We start from the raw sequence: 15549 nt of genomic DNA, 5'->3' as shown, positions 1-15549 counted from the left end.
TAGGATTACTCATCTAAATAACGCAGTAGTAAGATTATTAATTGATTTGTGATATATTGTGAACATAGTAAAAAATGAGATCTTTCAAAATATGTATTTTATTATAAATATATGTTATAAATGTTAAATTGCCCACAGCTTACTGAAAGATTCAAGTTAAGGACTGTTTGCACTACCATTTTAGTAATGGCATGTTCTAGTAAAAATAATTTCATTAATGATCCAGCCATTCTGGAAAGCAACCTGGAACTATGCCCAAAAGGTTATAAAGATGCATATACTCTTCGATCCAGTAGTACCATTATTGGCTCTGTATCCCAAGGAAATTATAAAGGACAGAAAAGGACCCACATGTACAATAATGTTTGTAGTGGCTCTTTTTATGGTAGCAAAGAGTTGGAAAATGAGGTAGATGCCCATCCATTGGGGAATGGCTGAACAGGTTGTGGTATATGAAGATAATGGAATATTTTTTGTTCTATAAAAAATTGATGAATAGGCTGATTTTAGAAAAGCCTAGAAAGATTTATATGAACTAATGCTGAATGAAGCCAGCAGAATCAAGAATTCATTGTACACAATAACAGCTGCTTATGTGATGATCAACTGTGAAATATTCAGTTCTTAGTGATTCAGTGATCCAAAGCAATCCCAATAGACTTTGGACAGAAAATACCTTCTACAATCAGAAGAAGAACTTAGGAGACTGAATGTAAATCAACACATTCTATGTTCACTTCTTTCTTCTGTTTTTTTTTTTTTTTTAAATCTCTTCCATGGTTTTTCCCTTTTGTTCTGATTTTTCTCCCCAATTTGATTCATAAAGTAATGTGTATTAAAAATAAATAAATTTACTAGAAGAAAAATAATTTCATTTCAGCAATTAAACTAATCAGGGAATAGTTGTATGGAAAAGAAAGTTGGCCTAAGAGCCATATAAATCATTTACACAGTACTGTTTTCTTGGCATAACATTTGCTTACATAGAGGTATGATTTAGGGGAACAGCAAGACAAGAAATTACTGAATGTAGTCTTTATTTTGATGCAGGGGTTGGTGTGGATAATGATGGAATATTGGTACTGGGAGCTACAAATATACCCTGGGTTCTGGATTCTGCTATCAGGCGAAGGTACTGTAATCATCTTACTTTTTCACTGAAGATGCAGCTACTATATAATAATATCCCTTTCTTTGTAATGAGAAACTGAATATTAAATTAATATGTATTGAAGGGCTATAGTTCTTGCATGCTCACTTGAGTTTTCATTTATTGGAAATTTTCATTGCTTGATGTATTACTAGTATTAAAATTAATTATTAATTGTTTGTTAAAAGTGTTTTTGCCTCACTTTGAATCTCTAGTATCTGACATGTAGTACATGCTTGTTAACTGATTGACCAGTCACACATATCATAATAGTTTTACAAATTCACCTAAATTGGCATTTTGGTTTTTGTTATGTGCTTTTCTAAAATTGTCTTTTCTTATGTTTTTTACAAAAGCAGGAAGCAACCTTGTTAATTTCCAAATTGAAAAAAAAAAAGTTATTTCTTTATCTTTTAAATTGGACCATGAGTCTAAAGGTTTGATAGGAAACTACATAATGTCACTTTCTCTTTCACTTGATAATATTTCTGCCTTTTTATTCCATTGCCCAGTGTAGTTCTACATTTTGTTTGCATTCATCTCATTCATTAAGCAGGAAACCCGGCAAAAGTAGATAAATGTAAGATATATTTGAAAAGCACAATTTAAGTCTCAATGTTCATTTAAGATCAGTGGAATGATTTTGAACTTCACAACTTTTTTTTAATAGGATTTTATTTTTCCAAATATGTGCAAAGATAGTTTTCAACATTCACCTTTGCAAAATCTTGTGTTCCAGATTTTTCTCCCTCCTCTTCCCTTCTCCAAGACAATAAACAATCCAGTATAGATTAAACATGTTAAATTCTTCTAAACATATTTCCACAGACAATTTTCAGATGATGAAATTAAAGTTATATATTGTCATATGAAAAATGCTCTTAATCACTATTGGTCAAAGAAGTGCAAATTAAAATAATGCTGAGGTATCACCTCACATCTCTAAGATTGGCTAAGATGGCAGGAAAAGATAATGATAAATGTTGGAGGGAATGTGGGAAAACTGAAGCACTAATACATTGTTGATGGAGTTTTGAAATGATCTAACCATTCTGGATAGCAATCTGGAACTATGCCCAAAAGGTTATAAAGATGCATATACTCTTCGATCCAGTAGTACCATTATTGGCTCTGTATCCCAAGGAAATTATAAAGGACAGAAAAGGAACCACATGTGCAAAAATGTTTGTAGAGCTCTTTTTGTGGTAACAAAGAATTGGAAATTGAGTAGATGCCCATCCATTAGAGAGTGGCTGAACAAGTTGTGGTATATGAAAATAATGGAATATTATTATTCTATAAAAAATGATGAAAAAGCCGATTTTAGAAAGGCCAGGAAAGACTTACATGAACTTATGTTGAACGAAACAAACAGAACCAGGAATTCATTGTATACAATAACAACTGCTTATGCGATGATCAACTGTGAAAGACTCAGTTCTTAGTGATTCAGTGATCCAAAGCAATCCCTGTAGACTTTGGACAGAAAATACCTTCTGCAATCAGAAAAAGAACTTAGGAGATTGAATATAAATCAACACATACTATGTTCATTCTTTTTTTTTTTTTAATCTCTCCCATGATTTTTCTCTTTTACTCTGATTTTTCTCTCCCAACATGATTTATAAATTAATACGTATAAAAAATAAATTTATTAGAAAATTTTTTTAAAAAATAAAGTTTAGTGCTCAGTCAAAAAAATAAACATTTCTATATTCTTTATGCTGCACAAGAAAAATCAGATTGGGGGGAGAGGGGGAGTGGCACGAATAGGAAATGAGAAAGGAAAAAAAATCAAACAAACCACAATGAAAAACTGGTGAAAAATACTATGCTTGCTCCACATTGAAAAGAACCAAGTCCATCACAATTGATCATCACACAATCTTGTGTTACTGTGTACAATGTTCTCTTGGTTGTGCTCACTTCACTTAATATTAGTTCATATCTATCTGTTCAGATTTGGAATTTGTTTTTATTATTTTGAATGGTAGTTTGAATTTGCTCTTTTGACACATAGTATGACTTCTTTGTTGATATGTAGGTGGCCAAGGAGGAAATTATATATAATTATAATATATGTTACATATATTTATAATTCATATAATTATATGTATGTAATCATAATTCAAAGGAGAGAAGATAAACTATTTTATGACACATCATGGTGAAAACAGAGGACTTTTTAGTCATCAGATGATTAATTATCCTTTTTAAATGTTGTTTCATTGACATATTCTGCAAAGAAAAATGAAAGATTCCAATAAAAGACCTAACTACCAGATTCAGCATATTTAAAAGTTTATTTAGGCAAACCTTGTTTATATAATTAAGATTATCACTTGCCTAGCTTTTTATTCCTGCTTAGTAAATAAGTATATTTTATGTTCCTTCTAATATTTTCCAGATTTGAGAAACGTATTTATATTCCTTTACCTGAAGATCATGCCAGAACAGCAATGTTTAAATTACATTTGGGGACTACACACAACAGCCTATCAGAAGCAGACTTTCGAGAACTGGGGAAAAAGACAGATGGCTATTCAGGAGCTGACATCAGTATCATTGTACGAGATGCACTGATGCAACCTGTGAGGAAAGTTCAGTCAGCTACTCATTTCAAAAGAGTAAGAGCACTCTAAATATTATATGATGTTATTGTTGTTTTTTTCATTTTTCTTTCTTTTTTCTTAATGTTGCCTTTTTAGTTCCAAACTGTTTCCCTCCCCACCCTGCACTAGAGAAGACCACCATTTCTCTCTCTCTCTCTCTCTCAACACACACACATTTACATCAGCTCTTTCCTGAAGCTGGATAGCCTCTTCCTTCATAGGTCCTTTCTAGTTGATTTGCATGTATATATAATGCCCAGTAGCTTAATTATTCCTAGTTATTTAAGCAATATTACTATTTATACAATATTCTCTACTCATTTTTTAAAATGAGTAGAGTTTTTTTCTAAGTTTATTCAGCTATTTCCCAATTGATGGGCATCCCCTCACTTTGCCACCGTAAAGAGAGCTACTGTAAATGTTTTAGAACCTATTGGTTGTTTTTCTTTTTCTTCTGATCATATTTAGTTAATAGACTTAATAGTTGTATTGCTGGGTCAAAGGCATTAATAGTTTTATAATTCCTTGGGCATAATTTCAGATTGCATTCCAGAATGATTGGGCTGTTCGCAGTTCTACCAACAATGTATTGGTGTCCAATTTTTCCACATCCCCCCCAACATTGGTCATTTTTCTTTTCTATCATTTTAGCCAATTTGACAGATATGAGATTGTATCTTAAAGATGTTTTATTTTGCATTTCTTTAATCAGTAAGATTAAGAGATTTTTTTCATATATCTATATATATAACTTTGATTCCTTCTTCCAAAAACTGCCTGTTCATATCTTTTTACCATTTATCAATTGGAGAATGATTTATTACATAAACTTGACAAAGATCTCTATGTGGTTCTGATGTGAGACTTTTATCTAAAAATGTGTTGAAAATTTTTTCCCATTTTTCTGCTTTCCTTCTAATATTGGCTACATGGGTTTTATTTTACAAAAACTTTAGTTTCATGTAGTCAAAATTAGCCATTTTATATCTCTCTGTTCTCTGTTTCTTGTTTATTCATAAATTCTTCTGTTCATAAGTGATAAATAACAAGTTCCATGTTCTTATAATTTACTTCTCTTTCTTTGTATCTAGATCATGTTTCCATTTTTACCTTATCTTGGTAAATGGTATAAACTATTGATCTATGCAACATTTCTGCCAGGCTGCTTTCCAGTTTTTCCAACAATTTTTACTAGATAATAAATTATCCCCAAAGCATAAATTTTTAGATTTTTGGAACACAGAGTTATTATAGTCATTTACTATGCACATCTATCTTATTCCACTGCTTTACTATTACTATTTTTGTTAGCCAGTACCAGGTAGTTTTGGTAATTATTGCCTTATAATACACTTCACATTTGGTACTGTTAAACCTCCTTTCTTTACATTTTTTTCCCATTAATTCCTTTAATACTCTTGCCCCATTTTTTGCTATTATTTTTTCCAACCTCAAATTAATTTTTGGTAATTTAATTGGAATGGCATTGAATAAATAAAGTTAGACAGAATTGTCATTTTTATTATATTGTCTTGGCCCACACATGAACAATATATTTCTCCAATTATTTAAATCTGGTTTTATTTGTATAAAAAGTGTTTTATAATTATGTATTTCATATAGTTTCTGGATTTCTCTTGGCAGGTATATTCCTATTTATTTTATGCTGACATGGTTTCAACTTATTTCATAGATTGGTTTCTCTGTGTCACTTTTATATGATAGTATTGTGAACTTTTCCCTGAACTGGTTTTTTCTCCCCATTTTGGATTAAATTGCAATTTCCTTAATGCAAATAATTTTCACACTCTTAGAAAATCAGTTTTCCAATGGTCAGTAAACATTTGTTGCTAGCCCATGTACCGTGTGTCAGGCACTATGCTAAATGCTTGCAGAAAGAAAAGTTAAAGATAGTCTGTTCTCAAAAAGCTCATGGTTTAATGGGGAAACAACATGCAAAATATATGTACAAACAAATTGTATAGAAGATAAAAAACACATAGTAGAAGTAGAGAAGTAACTGGGAAAAGTTTCCTATAGAAAGTGAGATTTTTAGCTGGGAGCAGAGGGAAGTCAGGAAATGAAAATGAAGAAGAAGAGTATTCCAAGCTTTAGGAATAGCTAATAATAGAGGGTGTTGTTTAAGGAACAAACTGTGAAGCCAATGTCATTGGATGTTAAAGTATATGGAAAAATGTGTGAGGTATAAGAAAGACAGGAAAGAAGTAGGGAATGGAGGAATTAAATTATGAAGGATTTTGAAAGCCAAATACAGGATATTTGGTCCTAGAGATGAAAGGGAGCCATTGGACTTTATTGAGTAAGGGACGTGGCATGGTCAGATCTATACTTTATTTAAGATAATTTTTGATAGTTTTAACTAGGAATTTTTAAAAATGTTACATATTTCTAAAAATTATCTTCATTCTCTGAAATTACTTTTTAAATAATTGCAATATTTGTAATTATAATTTCTACTAATAGATTTTTCTAAGTTAAAGCTTAGTAAAATCTTATCTCTATAAATGAAGTGCAAAAAGTATAAAGTGTTTGTAGTTTGAATTATCAGTTATTTTTAAAATCCTAATAATTTCTTTTAAACTGATAGTGTAGGATTAAAACTGTTGCTAGTTTTTCCCTTAGCCTTTTTATTTAAAACAAGATCAAAACTCAAGAACTGCTTGGGCACATGGGCCTTGGTAGGATTGGACCTTGCCTGTGCTAGACTTTATGGGTTATCAAGGTTTTCCTCTGTGCTGGCACTTTATATTTGATGCTGACTATTCCCTTAAAATGCCTGACTTTGGGAAAGCCATTTGCCCATGCTGGTTCTCACTTTTCTCACCTATAAAAGGAAAAGTGGTGAATAAGATGATCTTTTGTAGCCCTCTTTTTGCCCTAAGTCTTATGAGTCAATGTAATTTCAAGTTCAATGCTACTCTTCCCTTGAACCTGACCTCACATTAGTGTTGGAACTAGTAGGATGTAATACCAACTTGATCATGGTCAGAATTTGTAATGGAGCAAATCTAGAAGAGAATTTATACTCTTTTTATGTGAGCAGGGCTTCTTTAACTTTTTTCCACTTTGGGCCCCTTTTTATCTGAGAATTTTTTACATGATCATGGATATACTCTACATATACAAAATTAGGTATACAAATCAAACATTTACTGACAATAAATCATAATATCATAATAACTTACTAAGGCAACTGCAGGCATTGATGAGCTGAAAGCGAAGTATAGCAACCTCTCACTGTTTGAGTTCTAAAAAGTTGTCCTGTGAATGATATTATAAATATCTAAATGGCATTTGGCAGAAAAAAAGCTTCCCTGTCCATCCCATATGGAGTCATGACCCAGAGTTTAAGAACCAGGCTCTAGAGTGTGAGACAGTTTATGTACCAGAGTAATACCATTTTTTATAGTAGTGGACAGTCTAAATAACACTTAAGAAACTTGTGGTGGATGTGAATAAATTGTGGCAAATTACCATTGATGACTTGTTTGCAAAAAGTGGTGTGAAAAAAGTCCTATTCAGGAAATGTGTGATCAGAAAAGGAAATCAACTAGTCATGAGAAAGTAACAAATGAACATTCTGAGTGTTAACCTGATTCTCTCAATGCTAAAGGGACTAGGGGAAGAATTACAATTGAATAGGACTGCTATGAAGGATATACCAGGTAACTTCTACAAGAATCACCGAGGATGAGAAGGGTAGGTGTGTTATCATCTGTACTGTTGAAGGAGAGTTGCATCAATGAAGCCAGGATCTATTGATGCAAAAAAAAAAAAAAATCATAGAAGGCAAATAGTTCATAAGGATGAATTTTACTTATTTTTCACAGACAAAAGATTTTCTTCATTTTCTTAACATATTTGTAGTGATAATCTGAAATGTCATTTATTTCTCATTTCACTAAACTTAATTATCTTTTTTAAGGTTAGAGGTCCTTCACCCACTAATCCTAATGTCATAGTAGAAGATTTACTTACTCCATGCTCTCCGGGTGATCCTGGTGCCATTGAAATGACATGGATGGATGTCTCTGGAGATAAACTTTTGGAGCCAGCTGTTTCCATGGTTTGAATTTTTATTTTGTCTTTTTTTTTTTTTTTTTTAAGTTTGGTCATTTATATTCATAAAATTGGGAACTGTTTTAAATATTTTGCAAGTAATACTTCAGATTTACACAGTGCAACAGAGTACGGGACTGGGAGTCAGAAGGACAGCTTCTTTTACATCCTGCTATAACTACTAGTTAATACTGATTAAGGATACCTATATTAACCAAGGCACTTAATGTTACTGAGCTTCTGTTTGCTCATCTATTAAATAAAGGAGGATTCGAATTTAGATAGATGACATCTAAAGTGTCTTCCAACTCTAAATCTTTGATCCTATGATTGATAAAACAAGAAATAATTATTAAATGAACAAAAGTCGTATATATCATTGTTTTAAATTGTATTTCTTAATTTAAGTACAACTCTAATATTTATTAAGAATTAATAGTCTGAATATAATCTACACATGATAGTTCATTCATATGTTAATGGAGATATACACTTAGTTCCATCTGTATATGTTTGGATAAAGCATTAGAAGAAATCTGAATAAGATTTTTTTTTAAGATAAGAGGTTTTTTTTTAAATTTCAGCCACATTTTATTTTTTCAATTACATGTGAAGATAGTTTCAGCATTAATTTTATAAGATTTTGAGTTCAAATTTTTTTTCTCCCTCTTTTACTTGCCTCTCCCCCCAGATAGCAAACAATCTGATAGTGTTTATACATGTACAATCACCTTAAACATATCCCCATATTAATTATGTTGGGAAAGAAAAATCAGAACAAAGGGGGAAAACCACAAGAGAAAAAAATAAGCCCAAATAAAATGTGAAAATAGTATGCTTCAAACTACATTAAATCTCTCTAATTCTCTCTCTGGATGAGAATGGCATTTTCTATCCTATGTGTATTATAATTGTCTTAGATCACTGTATCGCTGAAAAGAGCTAAGTCTATCATAGTTGATCAGTCCATAGTCTTGTTATTACATATGCAGTGTTCTCCTACTTTCGTTCCCTTAACTCAATATGAGTTCATGTTAAGTCTTTCTAGGCTTTTCTGAAGTCAGCCTACTAATCATTTCTTATAAAACAATATTCTATTACATCCATTTTGAACTTGAGTTCTTAGTTTTATAGACTTAAGATATGCAGGAGATTTGTCTAGAATATAAAGTTATAATGACTTCAGATAATATCCTAGGAGATTTTTTTTTAATGTAATGTTTTCTTTTTTGGTATTTTCTTCTCAAAGAGAAGTTCATCAAAAAAAGTGATCCTTTGAGTATATTGGTTTTTTCATTCAAGTATATTAAAAAAAATAAGTTTATTGAGTAAATTAAAATTTTGACTCCTAAATTTTTAGTAAATTACTTGGTTCATAAAAATGCCTGTGGTTCATCCTATATAGCTCAGTGATGTTTTTTTCCCCCTTTTTTTTTTCTCTCAACAGCCTGATATGTTACGGTCATTAGCTAGTACAAAGCCAACTGTTAATGAGCATGACTTGCTGAAATTAAAGAAGTTTACGGAAGATTTTGGTCAAGAAGGCTAATCCAAAGACAAACAGGGAAAAATTGACCATACTTTTTTTCTTTTATAGGCATTCTTGCCTCTTTGGGGATGGCATTTAAATATCTGTGGACTTTCAAAAATGTTTTGTTTTTTTAATCCCTTCTCCACAAGAGAATGAAGATCTCTTTTGAAAGTTCCTTTAGCTTTATGTTCTTTTTCTTCCAATTTGTATTATCTCCTGTTTAACAACAACAACAAAAAAGTAAGATATGGTACATGGGGAAATTAGTGGCGTACTGAGTGGTAAGTAGCTCTTACATGAAAAAACAATGGTGAATATTACATTTTTTTCTATACCTGCCATAAAATACTGTCACATAGACTTGAAGTTAAATGAATTGTGACGTGTTTTGGAGAAGAGATCTTCTTAAACATCATTTTTGTTATCTAAGTCAATTGATTTTCCTACAAAAATTACTTTAAAAAATTAAAATTTTGTGGAAAGAGGTCATTGTAAAAAGCAAGGAACACTGTAATCAGGTTTAGAAGATTTTAAATTATGTGATGACCAGTACTCATATTGAACACTGACGGGTTTTGTACTGGTTTTTTCCTCCATGTTTATTTAAATATTGCCTTAAAAAAAGCAGTAAGCTTTTGTTTTTAACTTTACTAGTTGATGGGAACCTTTCACTGTGCAATCTTGGAAAACTTAGAGACTTGACATCGTCTTACCTGGAGAAGAAACTTCTCTATCTCAGTGTCCTTTTTTTATAGCAAGAATTGACCAAAACAGATTTTCAATATATTTGTAATTTTGGAATGCCATGTCATGAAATACTGTTATGGAAAGTTTTAAAGTAATGGAATGATCAGGCTTTCATTTGTGAGTGATGACATCCATAAATACACATACACACTGCCTCCATATGTGTGTGTTGTATTTGTATATGCACATATAAAAATTATATATACATATGTGTATAATTTTCTTTCCAGTGATTAGAGTGGTAGAATTCTGGTCACTTAGGTTTGTGAGTAATTTGCCCTAGCCATACTCCCCATTTTATACATATCAGTGTGATATTTTATCAAAGTTTTGGAAGTGGGCTGATGTTATCAGATTATTAAATACAAAAGTAACATTTGGTTATTTCTAATAACCATTGAAGTATGGATTTTAAAGACCATAAGATAAAACACTAGCATCAGCATTGAGTGTGCCTTCTAAGTTTCTTTGGCTGTGATTTTTTTAAAAGATTGAATTATCTAGAAATTCTACCTTAGAAATGCTTTAGAACAATTTAAAAATATTTGCACATTTCAAATATGCATTATGGTTGTCTTTTGGGTTTTTCTTTTATGTACAGATTTTTGTGTGCTTTTTAGAAATCCTAGATTTGATGAAATGCTGTTCTTACATGAAGTCATATGATACATTATCAGCTGTATTCTTAATCTATTTTGGAGCTTCCAAGAAAATGAACCCAATTCCTTTACAATAAGGAATTCTATAAAAATTATTCATTAAAGTGATGTACATATAAACAATTTAAAAAAAATTTTTTTTAATCGTTTCTTTTGTACTGTGATTGGGAGTTATCTTAGCAAATAGACTAAAACTGGGATGGGGGGAGAGGGGGTAATTGTGCATAAGATACATACTTTTGAAGCTCACAGTCTCAAATTATGGCATATTACTACAATTACATAGTTAACAGAAAATTTTTACTGTAATTAGAATTTGTGATAATTTGCTTTGGACATGAGTAAATAGCAGTGCCCCAAATTGATACTATATAAGTATACTGACAAAAATAAGTGTTGGACTTACTATTGTACTTCTAAGGGCCTTACTTCCAAGCCTGCATCTGCTTCATTATAAAGATTTATGATTCTAACAATTTAGGATAGTGTAACTATTTTGGAAAAATAGACCAGCAAATATGATAGACCAAACCTCCATAATCACATTTCCATGACAAAATTTTAAATGGGAATGTGACTTCATGGACAACCTGAATGAATACTTTGCAGATTGGAATTTAGCCCAAGTTGCTGTTGAAACAAAACATGGGGAAAGGCCATATTTCAGTAATAGGCTATACTGGCCCAGGAGTCAGATGGACTTGGTTTATAATTTCTGCTCTAATACAATTTCAGTCTTTTTCCACCTCTGTAAAATGGAGGGAGTGAATAAAAAGGTTTCCCAAGGTCCTTTCCAGGTCTAATTGTCTTTGGACCTGAGATCTAGTTTCCATTTAACTACTTTCAGTGATCCATTCTTTATGACCTTGGATAAGTGAGATAGGCCTCTTGTAAGGCCTCACTTTTCATTCTAGTGTTCTCAAAGTAATTTATTTTCTTTAAGAATGTCACTTCACCCTAGCCTTTAGTAATTAGACTTCTTAAATGGCAATTGTAAAGAAAGCCAACCTCCACTTAACTAAAATACTTGGGTAGCGAGGTATTGCAGGGAAGAGAGTGCTAAGCCTGAAGTCAGAAAGGTTCTTCTCTGAATTCCTATCTGACCTCAAGGACTAATGGTGACCCTGGGCAAGTCACTTAATTCTGTTTGCCTCAGTTTCCTATCTAAAATGAGCAGGAGAAAGAAATGGCAGACACTCCAAATGAGTTCACAAGGAATCAGACTGAGCAACCATAAGATTAATTAGGAAACTACCAAATTACGCAAATTAGAGGAAGAGGGAAAATTTTCAATCAGTAGCTTGGAGTTTTTGTTTCCCCTTCATCATTTGATTGTGTCTGCTTTATCCCCCAAAGCTTTGGATGCCTTAACATTCTTGTCTGTCTTGGGCATGGTTTTTGTTATTTGCTGTAGGCATAAAAATTCTTAGGGCTAGAGGAGAAGGACTAAAGCAACAGGAAAAAACTAGAATATGGGCTTTTACCGAGGCAAATAAGCATTTGTCAAGAAACTTTGTACTCATTGAAGTAATTATGGAGGACTAGATGTTTTCTTTGATTCTCATGACCTCTCAAAACGCTCCAAAACAAATTATGCACCAAAGATAAAGCACCTAAAGTTGTCCTAGGATGCTCAGAATATAAAAGATTTGGTTTGGTTTGGTTTTTAAAGCAAACAAACCACAAATTGATACTCACGTATCCTGAACTCAACGTCCTTTTCCTAACTCCCATGCTGCTAGCAACAAGGCTGTACTAGTAGAACCAAAGATCTGACACAGGCTTTTATCAAAACCAGCCCTCCACTCCAAGCCGGGCACTTCCTTCTACAGAAGTTTGCTTTGAGACAATCAATGTTCAATAGTGACAACAACAAAAGCCTGAGCCTGTAAGGGCCACAACAGCCAGTGTGTCAGCCAACCTCCTGGGAGTACCAGTGGCTGCTCTGAACTGCTGGTGCCAGCTTGCTAGGATACTGAGGATCGGGGACAGAGGAGCGGGGATCATTCTGTGCATTGATCCACTGACCCTGACAGAATGTGCTGAGGCCATTTTGGTCCACCAGTGTCACTTGGGACAGAAACAGGCCACTGAACTATAAATTGCCCAATGTGAAAAGAGACATCTTGAGATTTAATGTCCAAAGAATTTCCTGTCAAAGGAGGAAAAGGAAATTGGAATAAAAAAGTAAGAGGCTAAAGAGACCAATTAACTTAAGATTTCAGGAAGAAAAAAATCCCAAAATTTCTTGAACATAAGCAGATAAATCAACAGGAAAAAGACAACAGAAGAACAATGAAGTCTCTTGCTCAAACTAAGGCTCTCTAAATAAATACTGCAAATAAAGTACCCCATGGAATTTGAGGAGAATATGGAACCTCGGTTCAGAAGAAATTATAAGAGCAGAATTTATGGCCTGCATAACAAAATAGAAAAAAAAAAAAGAATCTGCAATGGCAAATCTTATCAAAGAAACTAAAAAACAATGGAAATAAAGAACAACCTAGAAGAAAAGTAAAAAGCGAACCAAAACAAAATACACTCACTGCACATGCAAAAGATACTGATCTTGAAGACAGGATGATTGATATAACCTAAAAATCATAGGTCTCCCAAAAAACATGACAAAATGAAAAACCATAGTCCAAGAGATTAGATGTCACAGTGCAAGAAAGAATATGAGAACTACCCAGAAATTCTAAAAGCAGAAAATTCAGTATTAATAGAATTCATAAGTGCTGTAAATTCCAGGACATACAGTGATTAAATTTAATAATTCATTTCAGAAAACAAGTTCTTTTTCAAGAAAAAAGGAAATTGAGATAGTATGATTGTTCTTCACCCACCAGAAAATGCTGAAGGGAATGGAATAGTGTGTTCTAAAAAGCATTGGGCTCAAGATATGGCCCAGGGTGACCTACCCTTGTAAATCTGATTTTTATCCATGAATGGGGAAAAAAAAAAAAGGAAATTCAATAAAGACTTTTGAAACATTGTTAGAAAGTCAGAATTGCAGTTTCAATTGATCAAAGATGGACAGAAGCAGCTACACCTAAAGAAAGAACACAGGGAAATGAATATAAACTGCTTGCATTTTTGTTTTTCTTCCCAGGTTATTTATACCTTCTGAATCCAATTCTCCCTGTGCAACAAGAGAATTGTTTGGTTCTGCACACATATATTGTATCTAGGATATACTGTAACCTACTTAACATGTAAAGGACTGCTTGCCATCTGGGGGAAGGGATGGAGGGAGAGAGGGGAAAAATCAGAACAGAAATGAATGCAAGGGATAATGCTGTAAAAAATTACCCTGGCATGGGTTCTGTCAATAAAAAGTAAAAAAAAAAGTCAGAATTGAAGAGAATATTTTCTGAACACTTCAGGCAACAGAAGTGCAAGATAAGTGAATAAATGCAACAATCAAGACAGCAACAGGGACGGCAGAAAGACTAATAAAAGACTTTGGTGTTCATGTATACAAGGAGACAAGAGTGAAGGTAGAAAAATAGTCGAGATCAGTGAAGAGATGGACCTGGGGCATTAGGAAAAATGTGGAGACATCCTGCTTGCAGGTAAATCAAGGATTTTTGTGGAATTAACAATACAAAATAGGAGGGTACATGGAAAGGAAGAAAGGGAGCAGAGGCATAGAAAAGAGCATATGTTGTGTCCAGCTAAAAACAAAGGATAGCAATAAGAAAACCCACTGTGATCTCAGCAAGAGTAGAGCTTTCAGGGGAATGAGTGATAAAGGTGGGGAAAGCTTGAAAGAATGAGAAAGGAAGGAGGCCTTGCTTTGTGGTAGAAAGGCATTCATTCCACTAATAAAAGGTCCTACAGATGAAGATGTATTCTATAAAGGGAGATAAGAACTTGCACAGGGTGAGCTCTGGTGTGCTTGAAAAGTCCACTTTTCTTCCCTTGAGACAAGGAAGATTAGAACTTCTGAGAGAAACTACCACCTAGAGTGAAAGGGCCTGGACCCACAGAGAAGATTTTGAAGTCAGTAAAGAGGGGAAAAGCAACCAGGAGAAATTATTATTAGTGGTGGATTACATATTCAGTGATGTGAGGAAGTGGGGAGTTATCATGAATTATTTCTCTCTGACACCTGTAATAATTGGTATTGTTTTGGGAGTGAGGAATGAGGGAAAAGTGGGGCAAGAGGTAGGCAGAAACTGCCTAGAATGGAGAACCTAGAATTAACACTTCAAAAGTTGTGATTGCATAAAAAATACAAAGGAAAGACCAGATAATTATAGAGACCATAGATATGTAGAATAAGGATCTAGAGTAGATAGAAAAGATAGAGAATTGAAAAGAATCCTTTCTGGAAAAAGGTGTCCAAAAAATTTTTTTTTCTTTAAAAACTAATAAGTAGGATTAGTTTTATGGGAAGAGGGGAAGGAAGAATCGAATTGGCTAAGGGAAGAACAAGGTGGGGAAGAATTCTATAATCAGATGAATGCCAGAAAGAAAAAGGAACTGATAAAACCCCAAAGGAAAGGGGTAACATAAAATGAAGGGAGCAGGAATTCAAAGGAAGAGAGCCAATTTTAATAAAAACCATCAGAAAAAAAAGGTAAAGGAAGAAACAATATTGAATTTACAGCAGCAGAAAATCATTTAAAAACTTATTAGAGATAAGTGAAGGAAAATATAAATCTAATTTACAATTTTAAAGTGAATGGATTAAATTATCCAACAAAATGAAAAAGTGATAGATTAGAAAAGGTAACAAAATTCTACAATGCTTTCAAGAAACAT

General features: G+C 32.9%; 1 protein-coding gene across 1 annotated transcript in view; it reads left to right on the top strand.

Moving 5' to 3' along the window:
* The window catches only part of VPS4B (vacuolar protein sorting 4 homolog B), a 34278-nt gene extending 21052 nt beyond the window's left edge, over positions 1 to 13226 (top strand). Inside the window, exons 8-11 of the mRNA XM_051969914.1 lie at positions 1051 to 1132; positions 3558 to 3777; positions 7709 to 7849; positions 9290 to 13226. Of these exons, the coding sequence (XP_051825874.1) occupies positions 1051 to 1132; positions 3558 to 3777; positions 7709 to 7849; positions 9290 to 9391 (545 nt within the window). The 3' untranslated portion in view covers positions 9392 to 13226. The remainder of the gene's footprint in view (positions 1 to 1050; positions 1133 to 3557; positions 3778 to 7708; positions 7850 to 9289) is intronic.
* The last annotated feature ends 2323 nt before the right edge of the window (positions 13227 to 15549 follow it).

Source organism: Antechinus flavipes, chromosome 1 (genome assembly GCF_016432865.1).
Source record: "Antechinus flavipes isolate AdamAnt ecotype Samford, QLD, Australia chromosome 1, AdamAnt_v2, whole genome shotgun sequence".
NCBI lineage: Eukaryota > Metazoa > Chordata > Mammalia > Dasyuromorphia > Dasyuridae > Antechinus > Antechinus flavipes.
This window is presented reverse-complemented; position numbering and strand designations above follow the sequence as displayed.